The sequence below is a fragment of the Dendrobates tinctorius genome, unplaced genomic scaffold (genome assembly GCF_039654945.1).
Source record: "Dendrobates tinctorius isolate UK_male_01 unplaced genomic scaffold, ASM3965494v1 ptg000086l, whole genome shotgun sequence".
NCBI lineage: Eukaryota > Metazoa > Chordata > Amphibia > Anura > Dendrobatidae > Dendrobates > Dendrobates tinctorius.
In genome coordinates, this window is record NW_027361754.1 from 5,015,095 (window position 1) to 5,035,627 (window position 20,533).

The 20,533-nt window shown below is 46.7% G+C and overlaps 1 protein-coding gene across 2 annotated transcripts in view; it reads right to left on the minus strand.

Annotated features, from left to right (window-relative positions):
• Nucleotides 1-20,533, minus strand: part of NCAPD3 (non-SMC condensin II complex subunit D3) — an 80,460-nt gene that overhangs the window by 430 nt on the left and 59,497 nt on the right. For both annotated transcript variants that reach the window (XM_073584964.1, XM_073584963.1), the window contains exons 22-33: nucleotides 16,819-16,926; nucleotides 16,209-16,447; nucleotides 15,953-16,032; nucleotides 15,741-15,878; nucleotides 15,540-15,673; nucleotides 15,056-15,258; nucleotides 14,866-14,976; nucleotides 14,643-14,795; nucleotides 680-825; nucleotides 480-607; nucleotides 279-347; nucleotides 39-165 (exon numbers count right to left, since the gene is read on the minus strand). In XM_073584964.1, the coding sequence (XP_073441065.1) occupies nucleotides 39-165; nucleotides 279-347; nucleotides 480-607; nucleotides 680-825; nucleotides 14,643-14,795; nucleotides 14,866-14,976; nucleotides 15,056-15,258; nucleotides 15,540-15,673; nucleotides 15,741-15,878; nucleotides 15,953-16,032; nucleotides 16,209-16,447; nucleotides 16,819-16,926 (1,636 nt within the window). The remainder of the gene's footprint in view (nucleotides 1-38; nucleotides 166-278; nucleotides 348-479; nucleotides 608-679; nucleotides 826-14,642; nucleotides 14,796-14,865; nucleotides 14,977-15,055; nucleotides 15,259-15,539; nucleotides 15,674-15,740; nucleotides 15,879-15,952; nucleotides 16,033-16,208; nucleotides 16,448-16,818; nucleotides 16,927-20,533) is intronic.

A 20,533-nucleotide genomic window follows, 5' to 3' on the forward strand; every position in this document is an offset into this window, starting at 1 on the left:
TTGGGACAACAAATTCTGTCTGCACTCGCAGTACTCACGGACTGTCGGGAGATGCCATGCACAGAACGTTTTCCTGGTTTTGTGAAGAGTTCAAGTTTTCGTCTGGCGTCTGGTTGGCACTGATGTAACTCACCCCGGCACCAAAAGTCACATTACTAATGGTTCCTGCAAATATAAACGTGGGACATGGAATTAACCTCTACCTGACACTTGCCGCCATATACGGCCCATGTCTGGTGCAGGGGATGGGGCCGGCTCAGAGGTGGTGGCATACTCACTCTCTGGAGTGCTGATGGCCCTTTCGTCAAGGGACGAGTTGGATCGTTGGTCGGAGCTGCTGAATGTGACTACAGGGTAAAAAAAAAAAAAAATCAATGATGGACCAGGGTTAAGAAGGTGGCATGTACCCGGCCTCACCATGCCTGTGATGCCAGCATTGTACCATGCCATGCAGCCCTATAAACGCATTCTGTGCATACCCAGCTTATTGCTGCTGGAGGAGTGTGGAGTTAACGGCATCGCTCCGATTCTATTGCTTAGCTTCCGTTGCTTTTCCACGGTTTTCTTTGCAGAGTTGAGGATGGCGATGGTCGTGAGCGACATCTCCCTGAAGGAGCAGACAGAGCCGTCAGCAGACAGGCCCAGGATCGGAGCCAAACCATGTAGGTCTGATACTTACCTCGTCCGGAAGCCTTGTCCTGCAAGGGAGCCGACCAAGGGTGTAATGGGTGTAGATAGCCCCTCTCCACGGGCCTCCAGTATGGTGCGCAGAGGGGAGCAGAGAGCAGCTGGGTTTTGTGGGGAACCAGCACTGTCAGCAGCGGCCTATGAACACCAGAGAATAGTGAGGACAAAGCCCTGCAACCCATCCTGTACTGAAGGGGCCGGCGTCCAGGTGCAACACCCCAGGAGAAGGATAGAGGGAAGAGTGGCAGTGCTGAGACGCCGTGATACAATCGGCGCACTAATCCTGAGCCTGCACTCCCTAGGTTGTACAAGCATTTCATGGGGAAGGAAGGTGCTAAAGGCATATTAACCCCTTCACCCCAAAGCCTGTTTTCACCTGCATGGCCAGGCCAATTTTCTACTTCACATCAGCACAATTTTTTTTTTTTTTTTTTTTACAAAGTTATGAGGGTTACCGGCAATTTCTCATTTTTCCAACAAAATTGACAAAACTGAGTGACTTTGGTGGGCCCATATGACAGAAAATACCCAAAAGTGACACCATTCTAAAAACTGCACCCCTCAAGGGTGCAAAACCACATTCAAGAAGTTTATTAACCCTTCAGGTGCTTCACGAGAACTAAAGCAATGTGGAAAGAAAAAAAAAAAAAAAAATGAACATTTCACTTTTTCACAAAAATTTTACTTTAGACCAGATTTTTCTTATTTTCACAAGGGTAACAGGAGAAAATGGACCCCATTAGTTGTTTAGTTGTGCAATGTCTCCTAAGTACACAGATATCCCATATGTGTGGGAAAAGCACTTTTGGGGTGCACGCCATGTTGCATTTGGAGAGGCCCTAATGTGGAAACTAGACCACACAAGGAACTTATCTAGATGTGTGTTGAGCACCTTTAATCCCCCTTGAATCCCCAGGTGCGTCACAGAAATTTATAATGTTGAGCCGTGAAAAGTAAAATCACATTTTTCCACAAAAATGTTCTTTTAGCCCTATTTTTTTATTTTCAGAAGAGTAACAGTAATTTTTTTCTTTTATAAAACCATAAAACATCACTTCCACTGTGACATCCGCTACTCAAAAAAAAAAAAAAAGTCCCTTGGCGCAGACTCTGATCAGCAGCAAAACTGATCAGAGTGCTGCAGCCACGGGAAGAGCTTGTGTGCTCAGTGCAGGACGCCGCACACATGGAATAAGCTAAATAAAAAAGTGCACAAAAAATACAATTGATAGGGAGAGGGTGGTGGGAGCTGGATCAGAGATTGGGGGAACTGCTGGGATCACAGATCAGTCACACAGATCATAAATTATTTTCTCTCTCTCAGGTACACAGTGGGATCTACAACCGGCTCTATGCGCCAACTCTGAGGAAAAGAGGGCATGCAGAGCAGTGAGCACTATTTTAGAGTAATCCCTTTGGAGCAGACTGGCTAAATAATAGTTACTGACCAATGAGTGCCACAGGGATTAATCAGGAGAGGTGACGTCACGATCACCCCATCCATTGAAGTGGTCTTAAGCCCCCGACACACACAGAGAGGTCGCTGCTGAGTCACAAGTTTTGTGACGCAACAGCGATCTCACCAGCGAGATCGCTGTGTGTGGCACTTATCAGCGACCCCCCCCCGCCGGGTATCGCTGATCGTGCTCAAATACCCTGGAAATTTTTTTGATCGTTGGTCTCCCGCTGGCCAGCACGCATCGCTGCGTGTGGCAGACGGGAGACCAGCGAGCTGGATGCTGGTTTCCAATGTAAACCGCGGGTAACTAAGGGCATACGTCACTTAGTTACCCGCTGTGTACCTTAGATACCAGCGTGCTGGCGCTGGGATCTGGCATCTAAGATAAACAGTGGGTTTCTAAGCGCCGCGCGGCGCTTAGAAACCCACTGTTTAGCTTTGCAACCAGCTCCCTGCACCAGCACGCTGGTATCTAAGGTACACAGCGGGTAACTAAGCGACGTGCACGCTTGTTACCTGCGTCGTCGCTGTCCTGATCGCTGCTTAGATCTGCCTGTTTGACAGCTCACCAGCGATCATGTAGCGACACACCAGCGATCCTGACAAGGTAATATCGTTGTCGGGATCGCTGGTGCGTCGCTATGTGTGACGGGGCCCTTAGACAGACCAAGCACAGCAGGTCACTTTTTTAAAAACAAAACAAACAAAACTCTGATATCGCTGTGATTGGCTGGTCAAAATTTATCAGCCAATCATAGCAATTGGACACGGGTGGGAGAGAATACAACCTGCTGTCAGCCATCTCAACTGTCATCGCGCGAGGCAGCGAGCTGACCGGAAATGGGTGTCAGCTGATTCTGGCAGCTGACACCCAGCACTCAGTGCCCGCACCATGCTTGGAACTTTAACCCTCTGCTCATCGCCCCCGCAATGTCATCACTAGGAGCCGATCGTTGCCATGGTGGCCCATGTTCAGAGCACTGTGCAGCAAGTTTGTCAGTGCAGCGCTGACAGTTTGTAAAGCAGATCTCCTGAATCCCCATGTTATACCAGCGATCAGACTGCAAAAAGTGAAAGTCCCATAGTGGGAGAGAGAAAAAAAGTAAACGAAAAAGAGAAAAATATATATACATGCATACATACATACACACACACTGCTCAAAAAAATAAAGGGAACACTAAGATACCACATCGTAGATATCACTGATTGAAATATCGCAGCTGCAAATCTTTATTCATTACATAGTGGCATGCGTTGAGAACAAGAAAACATAAAAAATGATCAATGTAAATCAAAATTAATATGCCATGAAGGTCTGTATTTAGAAGGATACTCAAAATCAAAGTGGAAAATCAAATTACAGGCTGACCCAACTTCAGTGGAAATGCCTCAAGACAAGGAAATGATGCTCAGTAGTGTGTGTGGCCTCCACGTGCCTGTATGACCTCCCTACGCCTGGGCATGCTTCTGATGAGGCGGCGGATGGTTTCCTGAGGGATCGCCTCCCAGACCTGGACTAAAGCATCCGCCAACTCCTGGACAGTCTGTGGTGCAACGTCACGTTGGTGGATGGAGCGAGACATGATGTCCCAGATGTGCTCAATCGGAATCAGGTCTGGGGAATGAGTCGGCCAGTCCATAGCTTCAATGCCTTCATCTTGCAGGAACTGCTGACACTCCAGCCAAATGAGGTCTGGCATTGTCCTGCATTAGGAGGAACCCAGGGCCAATCACACCAGCATATGGTCTCACAAAGGGTCTGAGGATCTCATCTCGGTACCTAATGGCAGTCAGGCTACCTCGGGCGAGCACATGGAGGGCTGTGCGGCCCTCCGAAGAAATACCACCCTACACCATTACTGACCCACTGCCAAACCGGTCATGCTGAAGGATGTTGCAGGCAGCAGATCGCTCTCAACGGCATCTCCAGACTCTGTCGCATGTGCTCAGTGTGAACCTGCTTTCATCTGTGAAGAGTACAGGGCGCCAGTGGTGAATTTGCCAATCCTGGTGTTCTATGGCAAATGTCAAGAGTCTTGCACGGTGTTGGGTTGTGAGCAGAATTCCCATCTGTGGCCGTCGGGCACGCAGACCATCCTCATTGAGTCGGTTTCTAACCATTTGTGCAGACATATGCACATTTGTGGCCTGTTGGAGGCTGAGGTAGCGGTCCTGCTGCTGGGTTGTTGCCCTCCTACGGCCCCCTCCACGTCTCCTGGTGGCGCCTCCAGCCTCTACGCTGACAGACACAGCAAACCTTCTTGCCACACCTCGCATTGATGTACCATCCTGGATGAGCTGCACTACCTGAGCCACATGTGTGGGTTGAAGAGTCCGTCTCATGCTACCACGAGTGTGAAAGCACAACCAACATTCAAAAGTGACCAAAACATCAGCCAGAAAGCATTGGTACTGAGATGTGGTCTGTGGTCCCCACCTGCAGAACCACTCCTTTATTGAGGGTGTCTTGATAATTGCCAATAATTTCCATCTGCTGTCTATTCCATTTGCACAACAGCATGTGAAATTGATTGTCAATCAGTGTTGCTTCCTAAGTGGACAGTTTGCTTTCACAGAAGTTTGATTTACTTGGAGTTATATTCTATTGTTTAAGTGTTCCCTTTATTCTTTTGAGCAGTAATATATTATACACACACAAAAATTAAAAAATATATTGTGCCCATAAATATTCTTAGGAAACACATATTTGGTATCGCCGCGTCCAGAATGACCCAACTTATAAAACTGTCTCACTAGTTAACCCCTTAAGAGGACACTGCAAAAAAAAGGAAATAAAAACCATGGCAAAACACAATAGTTTATCATCATACCGCTGAAGAGAAACTGGAATAAAACGCGATCAAAAAGACAAATGTAAATAAAAATGGTGCCGCTGAAAACTCATCTTGTCCCGCAAAAAACAAGCTGCCATACAGCTCCATCAGTGGAAAAATAAGGTTATAGCTCTCAGCATAAAGCGATGCAAAAATAATTTTTTTCTGTAAAATAGTGTGTGTAAAAGCACCAAAACACACACAAAAAAAATATAAATGGGGTATCACTGTACTAGCACGGACTCCAAGAATAAAGCTGCCTTAACAATTTTACCACACACAACAGTATAAATTCCTGCCAAAAAAAAATTCTTGATTTTTGTTCATTCTACCTCACAAAAATCAGAATATAAATTGATCAAAAAATGTCCTGTACCTGAAAATTGTACGATTAAAAACGTCAACTCATGCCGCAAAAAACAAGCTCTCACAAGACTCTGTGGTCCAAAATTTGGAAAAATTATAGCGGTCTAAATATGGGGATGAAATTTATTTTTTTTTTCAAAAACAAAGAGTCTTTTAGTGTGTGACAGCTGCCGAACATAAATACCCGCTATGATTCTGGTATTGGTGTAATCGTACCGACCCGAATAATACAAACGTCTAATCGCTTATATCTCATGAACGGTGTAAAAAAAATAAAATCAATTCTTCACATGCTGTTGATTTGTTCATTCTGTCACCCAAAGATCGCAGTAAGGCTCGGCTCACATTTAATCTGTGCTCTTGCGCTGAGCGCTTACACCAGGGTTTCCATTCCGTGTAAATCTCTGAAACACGTGATTCAGACAGAAGCCTAGGAGGAAGATTCCCTACAGTGGGTACGGAAAGTATTCAGACTCCTGTAAATTTTTCACTCTTTTGAATTTACCAAATGGCTGCAATGAAACAAAGTTAATTTTTTTCTCATTAATGTACACTGCACCCCATCTTGACTGAAGAAAACAAAAATGTAGATATTTTAGCAAATTTATTAAAAAAAAAAAAAAAAAAAAACGGAAATATATCGCATGGTCATAAGTATTCAGACCCTTTGCTCAGTATTGAGTACAATCACCCTTTTGAGCTAGTGCAGCCATGAGTCTTCTTGAGAATGATGCAACAAGTTTATTACACTTGGATTTGGGAATCCTCTGCCATTCTTCCTTGCTCCTTGCAGATCCTCTCCAGTTCCATGAGGTTGGATGGGCAATGTTGGTGTACAGCCATTTTCAGGTCTCTCCAGAGATGCTCAATTGGGTTTAGGTCAGGGCTCTGGCTGGGCCAGTCAAGAATGGTCACGGAGTTGCTCTGAAGTCACTCCTTTGTTATTTTAGCTGTGTGCTTAGGGTCATCGTCTTGTTGGAAGGTGAATCTTCGGCCAAGTCTGAGGTCCAGAGCACTCTAGAAGAGGTTTTCGTCCAGGATATCTCTGTACTTGTCCGCATTCATGCTTCCTTCAATTGCAACCAGTCATCCTGTCCCTGCAGCTTCACTGTTGGGATTGTATTGGGCAGGTGATGAGCAGTGCCTGGTTTTCTTCCCACATACCACTCAGAATTATCACCAAAAAGGTCCATCTTCATCTCATCAGACCAGAGAATCTTATTTCTCATAGTCTGGGAGTCCTTCATGTGTTTTTTTAGCAAACTATATGCGGCCTTTCATGTCTGTCACTGAGGAGAGGCTTCCGTCGGGCCACTCTGCCATAAAGGCCCGACTGGTGGAGGGCTGCAGTGATAGTTGACTTTGTGGAACTTTCTCCCATCTCCCTACTGCATCTGTGGAGCTCAGCCACAGTGATCTTGGGGTTCTTCTTTACCTCTCTCTCACCAAGGCTCTTCTCCCACGATTGCTCAGTTCGGCTGGACGGCTAGGTCTAGGAAGACTTCTTAGGAACCTTGAGTACTGCAGAAATTCTTTTGTAACCTTGGCCAAATCTGTGCCTTGCCACAATTCTGTTTCTGAGCTCCTTTGACCTCATGATTCTCATTTGGTATGACATGCACTGTGAGGTCTTATATAGACAGGTGTATGCCTTTACAAATCAAGTCCTATCAGTTTAATTAAACACAAATGGACTCCAGTGAAGGAGTAGAACCATCTCAAGAGGATCACAAGGAAATGGACAGCATGTGACTTAAATATGAGTGTCTGAGCAAATGGTCTGAATACTTGTGACCATGTGATATTTCAGTTTTTCTTTTTTAATAAATTTGCAAAAATTTCTACATTTCAGTTTGGTTTTTTTTCAGTCAAGATGTGGTGCAGAGTGTAAAAAAAATGAACTTTTTTGAATTTACCAAATGGCTGCAATGAAAGAAAGAGTAAAAAAACTTAAAGGGGCTGAATGCTTTCCGTACCCACTATACAGATGAGGCAGATGGAGGAACTGTGGATGCCATAGGACCTGTGATCCGGTGGTATCAGTATTTTTAGTATTGAATAAAAGTGCCGTCGGCCACAATATTGTGCACTTCTGAAAAGGACAATGCTGAACAGAAAACAGACGGAATCCAGAGTAAATCTACTGCCTCATAGTGAGTGGATCCCTAAGGGGTTTCATCTGTCACGTCACTCAGAGATTTAGATGGAAACCGCAAAATATGTGCTCAGCGTAGACTGCCAGATAACGCTGACCCCAAACATTATGTAAATTGTTCACAATTAAAGCTTCAACTCAATCCACAAAAAAAAAGTCCCCACTCAGGTCAGTCATCTGTTAACGGAAATGTAGGGGACTTTCACGTTACTGGTAGCACAAAGGCCCTGGAAAAGCTAAATGGCTTCTCGGTCCCAAAAAGAAATTCAGCGCTCCCAAATCCAAATGCCCCCTCCCTTCTGAGCCCCAGTGTGCTTAAACATTTAGCGCCCACATGTTTGGCATTTCTAATGATGAGAGCCCTCCTAATTTACAGGTGTGTTTCTCCAGAAGTATGAGCTGGGCATAATGTACTGGTCACTAAAGCGTACTGGTCACTACAACGGCAGTTTGCAATTTACTCAGTAACATCCACTGCTTCCTGTTTCTGGAAAACAGCCATGGAGTCAAATATTCACTACACCTGTAGATAAATTGACCAAGGAGTAGAAATTCCAAAATGGGGTCACTTGAGGGATTCTGCTCTTCTAGCACTTAGGCCTCTTTCACACATCATCAGTTTTTTGCCGTCAGGCGCGATCCGGCTTTTTTTTGTAATACCGGATCCGGCAAAATGCAATGCTGGATCCAGTTTTTCCCCATTGACTTGCATTAGCGCCGGATGGATTGCGTTTCATCCGTTTTTTGCCGTATCCGGCTACTTGTCTCATTCCGGCGTCTGGAAAAAACGGCTACTGTAACGTTTTTTGTCTCCGGCGAAAAAGCCGGAAGCGCCGGATCCAACGCTTCCGGCTTTTTGCTACAATGAAAGTATATGGGCGCCGGATCCAGAAAGACGGATCCAGCCACCGGATCCGTTTTTTTAAGTCTGCGCATGCTCAGATCCAATTGGCCAGCCCCCAGGAAACAGATATAACCTGCTAGACGGATCCAGCAGAAAAACGGATCCGTCTCTACAGTTCTCCAAAATTTATGCCAGATCCGTTTTTTCTAAAAATAGCCGGATCCTGCCTGACGGCAAAAAACTGATGTGTGAAAGTAGCCTAAGGGGATCTCTATAAGGAGTCTGCAAACTATTATAGGAAAATCTGCACTCCAGGAGGCAAAATAGTGATCATTACACATCTAGATAAGTAACCTGAGGGAGAGAGTTTCCAAAATGGTGTCAATTTTCTGGGGTTTTCACTGTTTAGACACATCAGGGGCTCTCCAAACGCGACATGGCGTCCGCTAATTATTCCAGCAAATTTTGCTTTCAAAAAGTCAAACGTCGCTCCTTCCCTTCTGATCTTTGCCGTGCATCCAAACAGTGGTTTGCCCCCACATATGGGATATCTGTATGCTCAGGAGAAACTGCAGGACAAATTTTGGGATCCATTTTTTCCTGTTACCCTTGCGAGAAAAAAAAAAAATTGGGGTCTAAAGTAAAATTTGTCAAACACAAGGTTACTTACCGGTATCCATTTTTCCATAACGCATGACAGCACACCTGAGAGGGATCTGTCCACCAAGAACAGGAAAGCTACTGAAATAGAAGGGTGGTACCCCTCCCCGCATCAGTTAGGTTACAGATCATGAGAGGACCTCCAGATTAATTACATACATAACTAACACAAAATCACCCAATCTATAGTGCACACCCATATGGTGATAAGAGGGGGGAATATACGGGTGCTGTCATGGGCTCTGGAAAAAAAAAAAAAACACAAAACAGTTACCGGTAAGTAACCTTGGCGTTTTCTTTTCACCCATGACAGAACAACTGAGATTTCTGGAGAATTGAAACACCTTAGGGAGGGATCACCGTTTGCAGCACCCTTCTACCAAAGGTCAAGTCAGCCGAGGAGGACAGATTCAGTCTCTAGTATTTAAAGAAGGTGGATGGTGAGTACCAGGTAGCGGCCTTACAAATCTAATTTATACCTACGCTTTTCCTGCCCAGGAAGTTGCCACGGCTCTGGTGGAGTGAGCCTTGATGCCTTCAGAAGCCAGAACACCACTCGTAGTGTAAAAAAACTAATGGCCTCCCTGATCCCTGGCAATGGTACCTTTGGATAAACCGTACCACATTATGCTATCCTGAAAGGCTACTGACAGGGACTGACCCTTCCTCCACTGATCAGACATATATTGTAACAGCGTCCCTCTGACATCTAACTTATGGAATTCTTAGGGTTTTTACAAAAGGAGGGCAGAATAATTTTTTGCCTCCTGTAAAATTTAGGGCTACTTTAGCAAGGTAATCTGGGTCACCAGATTTAGATCCCATGGTGGACTTCTCGGGATTGTGACCTGCCTGGACCCACCACAGGATTTTATGAACCGTGAAATCCACTTATTGGCCGTGAGATTACAATTGTACAATATGCCTAAGGCCGAGACCTGCACCTGGAGGGTACTAGTCGGTAGTCCTAGCTCCAACCCTGACTTCAGGAATTCTAGAACAGGACCCACTGAAACCTTATCCCCTAGAAACATTTTTTCCACGTCCTGCTGTAAATCCTTGTTATCGGTTTTCTACTCTTTTTAACAGGGTGGAGATGAACTTTGGTGAGAAACTCAAATTCCATGCTGCTAGATGGACGCCCTTCACTTGAGTGGTCTACTGGACCCTAAGTGATAAAGTCTGGGATCTCCTGCAGGATCTATAGATCTGTCACTGCCCTTAACACGGGCAGAATGGAGCAATCAGAATCACCCTTGCCAGATCCTCCTTGCGACTGTTGGAATCATCGCTATCGGATGGAAGGCACAGGCGATCCTGAAGCTCCAAGGGCCCTGAAGGGCATATACTATATACAGATTTTCTCTTGGGTTTAGTGAACAGAACTTTACCTTCCTGTTCTGCTTGTTGGCAAATAGATCGCACATGGAAACGTCCGGATGAAGACCTATCTGCTGAAAGACCTTGGACTTTAAAGCCCATTGCCCGTTTCAGCCTTTCGCGGCTCAGGTCGGTCTTGGTGTTCTCTACCCCCTTTATATGCAGTGTTGTAAGGAACAAAAGGTGTTCTGCCAGCTGAAAAGCCTGCTTGCTGCCATCATTAGAGTGGAACCTTGTTCCCACCTGTTGATGGATAATGCCACCATAGCCCAGCTGTCCAATATGACCCAGACATGGCGACCCAGAAGTAAGGGAAGAAAGCCTTTTAGAGCCTTTTCCACAGCCTACAGTTCTTTCAGGTTCAATGCCTGGATTCTCTCAAGAGATGATTAGGTCCCCCGAATTATGTGATTTCTCAGGTGTGCCCCCAACCTAAGTTGCTTGCATCGGTTGTGAGTATGTCATCTACTGGCCTTACCCATTGGACCCCAGATGTCAAATTTCCTCTGCCTGCCCACCAAGAGTTTGAATGTCAAAAAAAGATCCACCTTCCCTTCTAAATGTCCTTTTTGCTATTTCTGTGCTGACAAAATTTCCCACCGAAGCAGTCTCATGTGGAATTGGGCCCTTCTTAGTGCTGGTATGTAGGATGTCAGGGATCCTAACAGGGACATTGCTTTCTTTGGGGTCATTCTCAGACGATCTATTGCTAGTGAGGCTTGGTTCACCATCTTGTCTATTTTGTCCTCTGGTAGGAGACAGGTCTGGTGTTTGGAGTTCAGAACCAGGTCTAGAGGGGACCTATCCTCTCTGGTCTTAACCTTGACTTGAGTGTTCACCATCTAGCCAAGATCCTGCAGGACGATTCTCACATCTGTGATGTGCAGTAGTCTTCTGATCTTCCCACTATAAGGAAATCGTCCAGGTATGTGATGAGAATTGTGTTCAGTGTGAAGGTAGGTTGCACCTCTGATATTACCTTGGTGAAAATCCTTGGAGCCACTGACAACTCGAATGGAAGAACTCTGAATGGATAATGTTTGATTTCCCTTGAATGTAAAGAGCTAATCTCAGAGATCTTTGATGGTCCAGATGATTTGGGATGAGGTAATACACATCCTATAAGTCGATGACCGCCATGAAACAGTTGTGATATAGCAGCTTTATGACCGATTCAATCTTGAAGGAGTGTTTTTTTTTTATCCACCGGTTGAGGTTCATCAGATTAATGATAGTTTTGAAGGAAGTTTTTTTTTAATCAAAAAGGGGAATAAAATCCCCTTTCCTTTTCTTCCTCCAGGAATCTCGCACAGAACCTGCTTTTTATTAGACCCATGATCTCTACCTCCCTTTACTGCTGACCTGGCACCATTGGGAGGTCTTCTTGGAAGATGAAGAGGGGCCACAGACCATAAATCCGGCTTCCTTTCTGCCCTTAAATTCCCACTTCATTCTTTCCCCTGGAGGATGTCCCCTATTAAATCTTTTTCTCTGAAAGAAAACTTTCCTGCATCACTACGGAATCCGAGAAAGCCATTCTTTTTGTCACCGGCCTTTTCCAGTATGTCGTCTAATTTCTTCCCAAATAGACATTGTCCCATCACATGGAACGGTGCATAGTCTATTCTTACACTGCAAATCCCCTGTAAAGCAGTTTAGCCATAAGGCTCATCTGGCCATATTTGATTGCCCTCCCGAACTAGCTGCTAGCCTCACAGAGACTGCAGAAGTGTCCGGCAGGAACGCTGCGGCTCCATGTAGAAGGCATGTTGGCAGGATTTCCTTCCTCAGGGGTCTTGTCCTTATGCTGCTCCTCTACTTGTTGCAGCCAAATCATAAGGGAGCGGGTGGTGAAGGTTCCAGCCACCGCTGGTTTCAGACCCCTGCAGCTGACTCCCAGGTGTGCTTTAGGTATCAATTCGCTTTCTTGTCTGGTGGATACCTGAGCACCCCGGAGTCCTTAGAGGGCAGAGACGACCTCTTTGATGACTTAGCCACTGCTCCCATCAATTCTCGGGATTTTATCTCAGAGTCCTTTTCCTCTAAGGATATCTCCTATCTGAAAATGAGGGTAAGACACCAGTCCTTTCTGTTTTTATTCCCCACTCTTCATTAATGAGCACCTGGAGTTTACTATTAACCGTAAAGGTGCGCCATCTCCTCTCCTCCAACCCTCAAACATCACGTCCTCCAGGGACCTTGATGACTTCTCTTCTTTAAAGGCCCATTGTCGACCCAACGGCTGACTAGCCCATCAGTGTCCTCAGTTGGGAAGCCTGGTCTGCCACCCCATTATCACTGTCAGAGGAGGAGCACTCACTACTCCATTTTTTTTTTTTTAAAGGGTCTTTAGGGAACCTTCCACCTCAGCCCTGATAACAGGCCTAAGGCTTGCAGCAAAGTTTGGGGTCTCTTCCCTGATTGTACAGACTGCATACAAAAAACAGACTCTTCTGCCAGTATACTGCTAGCGGGGTTTTACATAGCACACTATTCTTCTTCTTAGCACTTGATTTTTCTAGGCTCCTAGTGATTTAAACAAAGAACAGGGCCCAATTAAAAATGGTGACATTTACGGAGATCACTCACCACCCACTGTTACTTTAAGGTTACCGGGTTCGGAGGCAGTTCACAGGTACATACTACACCCCTCTTGGATACCGAGGAGTCCTGCGACCTTCCACTCCTGGTTGGGACGGCTGCTGCTCCTGTCACTTGAGAAGCTGCCCCCTTTACGATGCCCACACCGATGGTGAGCTGGTGATGGTGGTGGAAGCTGTGGCAGATTTTGCTGCTGTTGTCTATGTTCCTCTATGACAGAGTGAGAGCTCGAGCATAAGCGCTGTTCTGTGGCAGTGACCTCCTTTTAAGGGGGATCCACTGCGCTCTCCCCGGTTACACCTCCCCATCTGTAATCTGCCAAAAACCAGGACGTGCAAGTCCTGATGGCGTTTTTGCCTAGGGCGCCGCCATCTTTTTTCTTTGGCGCGCCCCCTCTGACATCAGTTGGGCACACCCATTCCCAGTGTGCCTTGTGCTCTTGACGTCAGCAGAGCGTGCCCATCATCCCAGCCAGCAGGGTGCTGTATAACGGCAGCTGATAGCAGCCAGTACAGACGGGGGAGGGTGGCACAGTGTACTGAGACATGCCACACATCAGGTTCTCTGCCACCCGCATGTACACCAGAGCCCCCCGGAGCCATGGATGGCGCTTCCAGTACCCCGAAGGCCGGACCACAGGTATACAGCCTGCTCTTCCATGATCGGGACAGGGCTGGGTAAAGAAATGTTTCTTGTCCTTGCGGGGCGGATCACTCTCAGGTGGTGTTGTCATGGGTGAACGGGGGGGGGGGGGGGTTGGGCTTATAAAAAAAAAAAATAAAAAGGTTAAATGTTCAGTTTTCCCATCCACATTCTTCAGTTCATGTGAAGCACCAGAAGGGTTAATAAACTTCAATGTGGTTTTGAGAACCTTGAGGGGTGCAGTTTTTAAATGGTGTCACCTTCGGGTATTTTCTGTCATATTGACCCCCAAAACTTACTTCAAATGTGATATGGTCCAAAAAAAAAAATAAAAAGTTTTGTACATTTTGTTGGAAAAATTAGGACTCGCTGTTCGAATTTTAATCCTTATAACTTCCTAACAAAAGAAAAAAAAATTATGTTTCAAAAATTGTGCTGATGTAAAGTTGACATGTGGGAAATGTTATTTATTAACTACTTTGTATGACACCACTCTCTGCTTTAAGGACATAAGAATTAAAAATTGCAAAATTTTTGCCAAATTTCCATTTTTTTGCCATAAATAAATGCAAGTCATATTGAACAAATGTTACCGCTATCATGAAGGACAGCATGTTAATCTCAGAATCACCGGGATCCGTTGAAGCTCCAGAGTTATAACCTTTGGCCCTGGTCAGGAGGGTGATAACAGGCTTGGGGGTGAAGAGGTTAATGTGAATAGAAGCGCTCGTGAACCCCAACTAGTAGCATAAGCCGAAACCATCAAACTGGACATCTCAGGAAGCAGAACAATGCTGCAGCTCCTATTTTGTCACAGCGGAGGATCCATCAATACAACCACCTATAGGGATAATCTATCCCTCTATACCCAGCACACCCAGGCCCCACCCTCGTGGCATAGCACCGGCAGCACTTGTTCCCCCCCTCATCTCTGGACTCCCTGGTACAGCCGCAGTGCCCGTCCCCCTCACCCTTGGACTCCCAGGTACAGCCGAAGAACATGTCCCCCTCACCTGTTGACTCCCTGGTACACCTGCAGTTGTTTTCTCCTGCTCCCTCTGCAGCTGCTCCTCGTACATCTTCATGTCGTACTCCAGCTCCGCCGCCAGCTGTTTATCTGCAGCGAAGAAGTCCTTGATCTCATCCCGGTAGTCCTGCATCACCTCCTGCAGGTAGAGCAGAACGTCGTCACATCGGTACATACGACCCTTGTGGCTTCTTTGCACCGCTACCTACCCGCAAGTAGTTCATGAGGTCTCGCAGCGCCGGGCTCCGCTGCTGCTCCAACATGCCCTTCAGAGACGAGATGATGGGGATGATGTTTTCTACAAGGTTTTTCTTCTGGACCTGTGCAGGGAGAAGAAACAGCAAGTGATGCAGCAGAACCGGCGCACAGACACCACGGCCGTCAAAGTTACCACGTTACCTGGGAAATGAGCTTCTTCTGTGCCACCTGCATCACGGCGTCAGCCATGGCCATCTCATCATCATCCCCACCGCCGATGTCCTCTCCGGGTTTTGATCTCATTGCCGATAACTTAATCTCCTTGCAGCTCATGATCTCAAAGATGTCGGACAGCAGCTCATTGGCTTCCATGTCGATGGGTAATAGACCATCCACGAAGAACGCTGCGGCCAGAGGGAGAAGGACAGTGATCACTGCATGGACCCCACCAGGAAGCAATCCTGTTTTTTTCTCCACTTCTCTTTCAATAGTCAGAAGATCTAACGCACCGCCATCAACCCTTACACAAAGGTCTGGGAGGATAAGGTCTGACCTGCGGCTCTCCGTCATGACTACAAGTCCCAGAGTGATATGACTGCCTGCTGCTTCCATGCCATGCTGGGCCTTGTAGTTCCAGCTGCAGAGCCACAGGCAAGGCCTAGGTTATGGTCGGGTGCAGACGTACCTAGAACGTTCTCGCTGATCTTCAGTGTCAGGTTGATCCTCTGCTCGTCTGTGAAGTGCTCCAGCAGGAACAGGTAGATCTTCATCCGCTTCTCCTTGTTCTCTTTCCCTTTCAGGGAGAAAAGTCTCTTCTCCCTAAAATGCAGATTGGCTGTCAGCGTGTCCAGAGGGAAACGATGTGGTGGAGGCATTAGGGACTCACCTCTCACTCTGTGAAAACTTGTTGTACTTCTCGTGTTTGTCGTAGGAAGTGAAGTGGAAGATGCATTCGATGAAATGTTGCGAGAACATCACTGGGTTCCTTTTCAGGAGAAGATGAACCAAGCAAAACTCCCCAAGCCTAAAAGGTGCGAGCGGAGGGTAAGATCCCCGCACAGAGCAGAGGCCTGGCCCCCCGACACCACAGAGACTTACCGGGCAATATCGGGGTCTGGGTCCACCAGGACACTGACGAAGTGGAAGAACAGCGATCCTTTCCACTTCACAAACTCCTCCTGCAATGAGCATACAAACTGATGTGATCTCATAGGCGCAAAGTGAGGACACCCCATCCCTGGAGGGCTGGCGGACCACAAAGCATTATTTAGGTGGTTTATAGCTGGTCATATTGTTATTACTAATGGCTAGAAATTAATATCCTCAGCTGCACTGGAAATACTGCGCCGCTCACCTGTAGCAGATTGGTCAGCATGATCAAGGTCTGTTTTCTGATGAAAGCGTCTCTGTCCCTGAGACACACGGACACATTAGGGATGTATCTGTCCGCCATCGTAGTGTAACGAACGCACAGGTCACAGATGACGATGATCACGTTGTTGCGGATGGCCATGTCATTCGATACTTCCAGTTCTCGAGCCAGAGCAGGAATACACTTCTTAGCCAGATCCTCGTGCTGGAGACACAACTTCCCTGAGGGAGAAAGTGCAGAACGAGGATTTATACAGTCTACATATAGAATAAGTCAACAGAAATATCAGCCACTGGGTACACATCACATCCTGTATTATACTCCAGAGCTGCACTCCCTATTCTGCTGGTGAATTCACTGTGTGCATACATTACTGATCCTGTACTGATCCCGAGTTACAACCTGTATTATACTCCAGAGCTGCACTCACTATTCTGCTGGTGCAGTCACTGTGTGCGCATACATTAATGATCCTGAGTTACATCCTGTATTATACTCCAGAGCTGCACTCACTATTCTGCTGGCTGTCACAGTTCATTACCTGCAGGTTTTTCCTATGATAACCTGTAACACAAATGTGCAGTTTTCTCACCGAGTGTGATGAATGCGTGGGCTCGGACCAGAGGTGGCATCGAAGACCCTCGGAACTGGGACAGTGGTTGGGACACTGGAGCGCCATCTTGCTCAGTGTCACCAGAGTCTATGGAGTAAGAAGTAGAAGTTACTGCAACCCAAACCTTAACCCAGAGCAGGAGCACTGTCTGCAGTGTGTATCATACAAGTGTGATGCTCAGAATTAATCCAGAATGATGATGTATACAGACTGTGCCCTGCCATCTGCCACCATCACACTCTAACCAGCATGTCCACTTGCCTATTCTCCCCACAGGTACGTCACCCAACTTTCCATACAAACTTTTCTTTCCTCTGCTACTAGCATTCACTCAACTAACCCCTGCTTTACCCCAATATTATTTATGAGCTTGTTTACATTGCCTTGATCACATGCATCTGGCTCATTCTTAATTATCTGATCAAGATGAGCATAGACCACTCCTCTGCATCGCACCTGAATGCACGTTCTATCAAATATATTACAGACCATAGGTCTGCCAAGGCTTTAGTCTTTCAGGTAAAGCCAGCAACTGGGGGCCGATATTTATAGCCTAGGAAGCGGGTAATACCCATGGCCCCTTCCCAGGCTATGAATATCAGCCTGCAGCTGTCTGCATAGCCTTCACTGGCTATTAAAATAGCGCCCCCCCCCCAAAAAAAAAAAAAATGACGTGGGGTGGGTCCCCCTATAATTAACAGCCAGAAAGCTATCCAGACAGCTACAGGCCGATATTCATAGCCTAGGAAGGAGCCATGGATATTGCCCCCCCCGGCTACAAACACCAGCCCACAGCCGCCCCAGAAATGCAGAAATGGCACATCTCTAAGGTGCGCCAATTCCAGCACTTAGCCTCTCTCTTCCCACTGCCGTGTAGCGGTGGCATAACGGGTTAATGTCACCTTTGATTGTAAGGTGACATTAAGCCCGGTTAATAATGGGGAGGCGTCAATAAGACGCCTATCCATTACTAATCCTAGTTATTAATAGGTTAAAAAAGACCCGAAGCCATCGATCTCCTGTAAAATAATTTAAAAATATAGTTAACAAAACAAACACTCCCTGGTCCGACGTAATCCCTTTAATAACGAGTGTCCCACGACGATCTCCCCAATAGAGCAGTCATATCAGCAGATGTGACCGCTCTATAGGGCCTCCGATGACACACTGACTGGAGATAACTCCGATGATGCACTGCGGGAGGGTTAAGCCTCTCACTTTACAGCACTACAGCGTGAGAAAATTCTCATGCTGCGGTGCCGCAAGTGACAGGATGAACTCAGATGACCTGTCGGTGGCGGAGTGATACAATGACAGAGATAATCCTCCGCACTGTATCACCGGAGCCCTGTGACAGCTCTCCACGGGAGATCGTCGTGGGACAATAGTTATTAATTGGATTATTTCAGACACAGGGAGTATATTGTTTGTTTATTATTTACATTTTATTTGCAGATGATCGATGGCTTCGGGGATTAGGTGTATATGGTAAGTATGTACTATATGGGTACTGTATGTGTTTTTTTTTGTTTTTTTTAAAGCAGGCATAGCCGGATGGGACTAGTAGTCCCATCAGATGATGCCTGCCTACACCCCCCTGCAGACTCACACACAGCCCCGCAGACCCCCCACGCGTAGACACCGGCACATACACGCAGACCTCCGCCCACACATTTTCCTCCTCGCGATCTGCAGTGTTTCTCGCACCCACATCTGCAGATCTTTTTTACACCTGCGGTTTTGCTGCGGATGTGCCTGACTCAATGGAAGTTAATGGGTGCAGAAAAGCTGCAGATCTGCAAAAAGAAATGACATACTGCGGAAAATAAATAAAATGCAAGTCTGCGCGGATTTTTCCGCAGCATGTACACAACAAATCTCCATTTCCCATAGTCCCACTAACAGGAGCTCTATGGAATGCTCGCGCTGTGTGCAACAAAGTTTCCTACATCCATGATCTCTTCATTACTAACAAACTTTCCTTCCTCGCCATCACCGAAACCTGGCTCACCCCCTCTGACAGTCTCTCCTGCTGCACTTTCGTATGGTGGGTTCCACCTTTCCCACACTCCCCACCACTGCCGCAAGCATGGTGGAGGAGTTGGTTTTCTCCTGTCAGATAACTGCTCCTTCACTCTAATCCCAGTGCCACCCTCTGTTACCCTCCTCCCTTCCTTTGAGGAGCACTCTGTGCGCATCTACTCCTTCTCAAACTGGCTGTCATTTACCACCCCCCCAGGGCCAGCCACCACCTTTTTTTGACCACTTCTCCACCTGGCTACTTCATTTCCTCTCCGCTGACATCCCCACTATCATCAAGGGCGACTTCAACATCCCCATTAACACTTCCCTTTCAGCTGCTACTAAACTTCTTTCACTTCCTCCTTCAGCCTCAATCAATGGTCATCTGCAGCCAAAGATGGCCATACACTGGACTGCATCTTCAACCGCCTCTGCTCCCTATCCAACCTCTCTAACTCACCTCCTCCTCTTTCTGACCAAAACCTACTTACATTCTCTTCCCTCTCCTCTTCAGGTCCACAATCCCATGCCACAAATTTGCACACCCTTGCAGAAATCTTAAAGACCTCAATCTACATTCACTGTCTGAATCCCTCCTCCATCTTACAGACATAAGTTCCCTACACAATGTGGATGCCGCTGCCGCTCTATATCTGCAGCTCTTGAAACTGTTGCCCCTTTCACACATACCAAGGCTCGCAAAATCAACAGACAGCCCTGGCACACCAGCCTAATCAAAGAACTGAAATGGGCTTCCAGGGTTGCTGAGCTGAGATAGAACGATCACACTCCGAGGACTTCATCGCATTCAAACTGTCCAGGACACACTCGCTGCAGCAAACCAACCTACTTCATCTCTCATATCCTCCCTGTCTCACAACCCTAAACAGTTATTCAACACCTTCAATTCTCTCCTCCGTCCCCCAACACCTCCTCCCTCTCCACTCATCTCAGCTGAAGACTTTGCCTCATTTTTCAAGCAGAAGATTGATAACAGACAGTTTGGGTCGACAACCCCCTAGAGCCCTTTCTCTTAACTGCCCAGCCCTCCTCCTCCAAAACCAACTTCTCCACCATTACAGAAGATCGAGTCTCCACTCTACTCTTAAGATCACATCTCACCACCTGTGCACTTAACCCGATCCCATCCCACTTCATCCCAAACCTCACCACAGTCTTCATCCCAGCACTAACCCATCTCTTCAACCTAATCACTAACAACTGGTGTTTTTACCTCAAGCTTTAAACATGCCTCAATCACACCTATCCTTACAAAGCCCTCTCTTGACCCATCCTCTGTATCTAGCTATCGCCCTATATCACTTCTCCCCTATGCCTCGAAACTACTGGAACAACACGTCCATCTTGAACTGTCCTCCCACCTCTCTTCTTGCTCCCTCTTTGACCACTTATAATCTGACTTCCAGTCACACCATTCCCCTGAAACTGCCCTAACTAAGGTCATCAATGACCTATTAACCGCCAAGGCCAAGCGACTCTACTCTGTCCTCCTCCTCCTGGACCTGTTTGCTGCCTTTGACACAGTGGACCATTCCCTATTACTACAGACCCTCTCATCTCTTGGCATCACAGACTTGACCCTATCTTGGATCTCATCATACCTAACAGACCGGACATTCAGCATCTCCCACTCGCACACCATCTCGTCTCC